At 33.5% G+C, this 6000-nt stretch overlaps 1 protein-coding gene across 1 annotated transcript in view; it reads right to left on the reverse strand.

The window, feature by feature from the left end:
- The window catches only part of LOC121371918 (cytoplasmic tRNA 2-thiolation protein 1-like), a 113557-nt gene extending 108464 nt beyond the window's left edge, over positions 1–5093 (reverse strand). Inside the window, exon 1 of the mRNA XM_041498164.1 lies at positions 4939–5093. Within this exon, the coding sequence (XP_041354098.1) occupies positions 4939–5001 (63 nt within the window). The 5' untranslated portion in view covers positions 5002–5093. The remainder of the gene's footprint in view (positions 1–4938) is intronic.
- Between the last annotated feature and the right edge of the window lie 907 nt (positions 5094–6000).

Consider the following 6000-nt stretch of genomic DNA (forward strand, 5'->3'; position numbering starts at 1 on the left):
TCCCAAAGACCCGGATGATCGGTAACTAGGCCGTGTGACGTCACACCGGTTCCGAGAATAGAGGATACTTCCAGAGTGTCTTGTGATATCATAATTTATCAGCACCAGTTGATAAAGGTATGAAATAGTGCTGATAAATTATATCACAAGACACGAGGGGGGTATTCTTTTCATCATCCATTGTCATTCTTTTCATTTGTGACAGTTGTAAACAATGTTAGTAATGTGGGTTGAATGACACTATATTTGGCAGTGGTAGACCGTTAACTAACAGAACGGCAGTGGCGTGACGTCACTAATGATAAGTTTAGTGCTGAAACAAACACAGTGACGTAACAAAATATTGTCTTGTGATTAAAATTTTACCAATCAAGATTATAAGAAGCAATATCTCCTGCGTAGAATATCGCAGGAGATATTGCAAATTATAGTAGAGACCGCACCGGAAGACTGGTAGCGCCACTCACATCCGTTACACCATTGCCGAATGCAAGGTTTGAAAAGCACATGTTAGTTAACGTCTATAAAACATTTATTGTTTAATATTGGAAGAATACCAGTACTTGTATCAGGTATAAAATACATTGATAAAACTTTATAACAAATATAGAACTCATTTTACTTGCCACTTTACGTTTTATTCAGTGGCAAAGTGAAAAAGTAGCGATATCGCATTTAATTATTGAAAAATAGTGTTGTTGTCGTTATTGCAAGTATTTATTTTTGTGAGGTAATTAAATTTAATTTATTACTCTTGCAGTACATGACAAAATTTAGATGTTTTGATTTATTGTATAACTGTGATCGCCCGTTAACAACATCTTCCTGTTTGTCTGTTTACTACAATCCAAGATGGCGGATATTTGTTTACATTTTCAATGATTTGTTATTATAATACATTTATTGTGGCCCTGACACATCTGTTGTTAGGGAATCACATAAAAATAATCCCTATAACCACATCTTTATAATTAACGGATGTAAGACAAAATGTCACTGGGAAAAATGTCAACTCAAAATATCAACTATTAATATTAGTATTAAAGTGGAAGGAAGGAAATATTTTATTTAACGACACACTCAACACATTTTATTTACGGTTATATGGCATCAGACATATGGTTAAGAACCCCACAGATATTGTGAGAGGAAACCCGCTGTCGCCACTTCATGGGCTACTCTTTTTCGATTAGCATCAAGGGATCTTTTATATGCACCATCCCACCGACAGGATAGTACACACCACAGCCTTTGTTACACCAGTTGTGGAGCACTGGCTGTAATCAATTAAAGTGGTACCCAGGTAAAAATGTCAACTTTGACATTATACTTAATGTGTAAAAAAAACTTTTTAAAATTCTAACCATGTATTCTACGACTTTTCGTTTCACCAATTAAACCACTGTTTGCACACCTTTGACAATGACAGCACTAAATGTGTATATAATTGTCTCAATAACACAGCATGGGTGATGTAAAAAAAATTAATGCCACTAACTTATTTTTTAAAAATCAAAGATAATAAGCCATACAAACAACAATGAAGCATTCTCTCTAATTATTCCAAATTTTGTAATTATGAAGAAACTCAATTTCCCCAAACCTAACACAGACATCTGTTATCTCTCTTGTTCTGTCCTTCTTTTCCGCTCTCCCCCTCTTTCACTGTCTCTCTGTCTCACTTCTCTCTATCTCTCATATAACACACACACACAAGTTGACATTTTGACAGAGATACAACATTAATGGTACACATTTTGTCCTCTTACATATTGACCATTGACCTGTATATCACTTTTTCCATGGCCAACTGATGCTCTTTACTCTGTACAATTGAATGCTGTGATAATGCGGGTAACGAATGAGGAGTTATATGTAGCACATGACGATGATGGTAATGTTCATTTGTAATGCACAAATGACTTTTATTACATTCCACTTGTTGTATGATATATTATATGCTTACGCAACAAAAATGGCCGTTTTCTTATGTTGAACCCTTTTTGGGGGTGGATGGGTATTATAATGACCAATTAGTCGATTATACTGATTATATTAATGGTACTGAAGGTATTTTATTTGAAAATAATGAATACATTCCTACAATTTTGAGTGTGCCAAACGTTTTGGGTTTTTATTATTTTTTTGCAAAACGGAGTTACCTACCCTGATTACAATTTTTTTTTGGGGGGGGGTCAGGGCTAATTGAATTTTTTTTTTTTTTTTTTTTTTTAAATTCTTTTAAAGGTATTTCTGCAGTATAGCAAACAATCAATATCATTCTTGTCATATTTAAAAAGTGTCCGCGGTCCCTAATTATAGTAACAGCGATATCATATATATCCTACAAAAGCCTTTAAGGTTGCACTATACCAATTAATTTCCGGCTGGGTCGAAGTTCGAGGTGTACCGAACTTTTGATAGAGAAGTTAACACCACAAGTCCTGTGATTGGTTATAAATGTGAGTGTGTTGGTTGTAAAAAAAATTAGTTTCATCTGGGCTAAAAATGTATGCAATTTTATTTGATGTAGTACCACCGTGTCAAGTAGCCTTGTGCTTGGAACATGTATGGGGTACCTGTAAAAAAAAGTACTCAAATTTTGTGCGAAACTAGGGGTGTTGCAGAAACATCTGGTTATACCGAAAATGAGCCATGAAAGGTACCATTTTCTGCAGTTAATACTTTGAGGTAGGGGTTGTAGTACTGATATTTATGGGTCACAGTTTGGTTGATATATTGCATATAGTGTTTTTAAACACAAACGTTAACATGGTCGCCTATGGGATTTGAATTGGTATAGTCCAACCTATAGCACATATTCAGTGAATAATAAAAAAGATTATGATTTTGTGATTTAATTAAATTAAACTACACTATTTGATCAATTAGCCGTCACTCGGCCATGCAAGTTCACAATGACCTTGAACTTGACAATAATTACTGTGCATAGCTCTGAATGGAGTTGGAAAAAAAATTAGCACTGAGGAAAAGTTGGTTTTGGCCTATAATTCATGAATACTATAAAGATTTGAATGTTTTTATTTACATGGTGTTTGACTTGCCATATACAACTGCTCTTAAATATGTTGATATATCTAGGCAGTCTGAACTTAGATTTTAATAGCAATTTATTTTTATATTAAAAATAACATGTGCCAATATTGGGATAATGTCTTTAACTTCTATAAACATAGTTACTGTTTCATGTGTACTTCTGATAGCATAACTTTTTAAAGACCTTGATTTTTATTGTCCTTTTGGGATATTTATAGGGTGCTAAGTCATATTTTAGACAAATTTGTAGTTTTAGGGGAAACATTTTTTTACTTTGAAGAAATTTTTTACCAAAGCCATAATTAATATTTTGGTCACTATTGTGCCTTCTGTTCTCATTTATACATAACAATAAGCTTGTTAAACATATCTTTAGGTCTCCAGATCAAATCTTTTTTTAAAATAATCACTTAGTTTGCTCCCATGAAGTGTATTTTAAGTGTATACTAGATTTAGAACCAATTTTTCCAGATTTGATTATCTACATTGGTGTAATTTGATGATTTATTTTATTGTCAATGCTGTATTATCCAATGTTAATAGCTAAATGATATGCTGGATTACAGATTGTAGGAATACATCCAATATACATATTGTATTGATCTGGATTAGAAAATAATGCAATAAAATAGATGTTCGGGTAATTATGTCACTTAAAAACAGGGTTTTTTAGTAATGAATCAAAAATAAATATGCGAAAGCTGCATGATAATTCCAGATATCATAAATATTTAAAACCTCCAACTACAGTAGGGTATACATAAAATATAGTCAGGAATATTGGTGGCTGCCAATGGTTTTGATGGTCCAATTTGAAAATCTGCATAGCTGATGGATTTGAAATTCCCGCACATGGTAACTTGAAGATGCCCACACTCAGCATACAGGATTTTCTTCCAACAGTGATGTGCAGGACATTAAGTCATTACTTCATACAGATGCAGTCATGTTGGTTTTTCCTTCCTCAGACATTGTATTTTTTTAATACTGATATTTCTTTGATGTGCCTATTGAGGTCTTCATAATCTAGGGGTCAGTCAAGTACATGTGTTTCAATGGAATAAGTTTAAGGAGTTGAGGTACTCTGAATAGCCATGCTGGCTCTACATATATAGCTGAGCACACACACACATCTGACAGTAAATATCTTCAGGAGTATTATTTAAAAAAAAAAAAAAAGTTCAAATATGACATATTGCATTTGTACAAAACTGTACAAAATACATGTGCTTTGTGAGGTGTACATTAAATTAGGTTGCACTGTAGAAACAACAGTTTCAGTGAGGTTGTCAGTTTATGTCAGAAGACACCAGATCCTGGTTGTCATAAAAACACATGATTCACCACCTTTTGAAACATGTATGTTATCAGTATAGGTTGCACTATACCAATTAATTTCCGGCTGGGTCGAAGTTCGAGGTGTACCGAACTTTTGATAGAGAAGTTAACACCACAAGTCCTGTGATTGGTTATAAATGTGAATGTGTTGGTTGTAAAAAAAATTAGTTTCATCTGGGCTAAAAATGTATGCAATTTTATTTGTGTAGTACCACCATGTCAAGTAGCCTTGTGCTTGGAACATGTATAGGGTACCTGTAAAAAAAAGTACTCAAATTTTGTGCGAAACTAGGGGTGTTGCAGAAACATCTGGTTATACCGAAAATGAGCCATGAAAGGTACCATTTTCTGCAGTTAATACTTTGAGGTACGGGTTGTAATACTGATATTTATGGGTCACAGTTTGGTTGATATATTGCATATAGTGTTTTTAAACACAAACGTTAACATGGTCGCCTATGGGATTTGAATTGGTATAGTCCAACCTTAATGGATGATAAATTTGTATCTAAAATGTCTGTCACGAGACAGTTTGCAACTTACTGTCTTTGGCCTTTTCAACACAGCTGCTTTTTCACATGCTGAGCACTTAGTTCTTGGTGGCATGTTTGTCTTATTTAAAGCAGATGGACTACAATAAACGTGAACTCAAAACCCAGAGTAGACATTAAACCATAACAAAACCACGTGTTGTTTACAGCAGTTACATCTAACATCATTGGTTAAAGGAAAACAATTATCCAATCAAAGGGCACGTACTATAGGATTACCACTTTATAAAAGTCAAAACGTACCCAAACCAAAGCGTACCCAAACAAAACGTACCCATTTATGGTCCACCAAAGGGTAGACTTGTTTACACATTTTTTATTAATAAACACAAAATGCAACAATACGAAAACGTCTTATGCAAGTAAATTATGTCACATAGATCTGTGTATTTCTTTTTTTTATATAAATATTTTTAAAACGTCAAAATTTGGCCAATCTGAAAAAAATAGTATCGTCCGTTGACCTGTACAGGTTTCGGTGGTTGCGTCGTTTGTGCACAACAGTACGCAAATTTCAAGATTTCCGACATCGTTGACTTTTACACGGGGAAAGTAATAAATGTTTGTCACATTCACATAAATATTCGTAAAAATAAAGTCAAAACGAGCAAAGAAAGCAAGATTTAATTTTACCCACATATAAATACGGCACATTTCTTAATACCTTTTTTTCGAAAGAAAACTTAATTTTAAAAACTATTTTTGTCCGTTCTCAGCTGTACTGCTATTTAAGCTTAATTACTGAAGTCACATGATTGTCACGGTGTCTGCTGGCAAAACTCTCTTTACAGATACTTGCTAAAATATATGGTCCTTATATGTTTTAACATAAATATCTTTGTGGATAGCCTATTTGTTTATATATTTATTAAAACTCAGAATGCAGCCTATATTTTTAACCAAACAATTTTACCGTTATAACAATCCATTTTCTCAACTTATAACACGATTGCAAGACATCAGAATTGTTATATTCGTTTTCCTAAAATGTTTGTTAACACTGGTTCGAGAGGACTCCATTTTGTATTTTTATAAATTATTATAAGTCAGGTCC

This window comes from Gigantopelta aegis, chromosome 4 (assembly GCF_016097555.1).
Source record: "Gigantopelta aegis isolate Gae_Host chromosome 4, Gae_host_genome, whole genome shotgun sequence".
Lineage (NCBI taxonomy): Eukaryota > Metazoa > Mollusca > Gastropoda > Neomphalida > Peltospiridae > Gigantopelta > Gigantopelta aegis.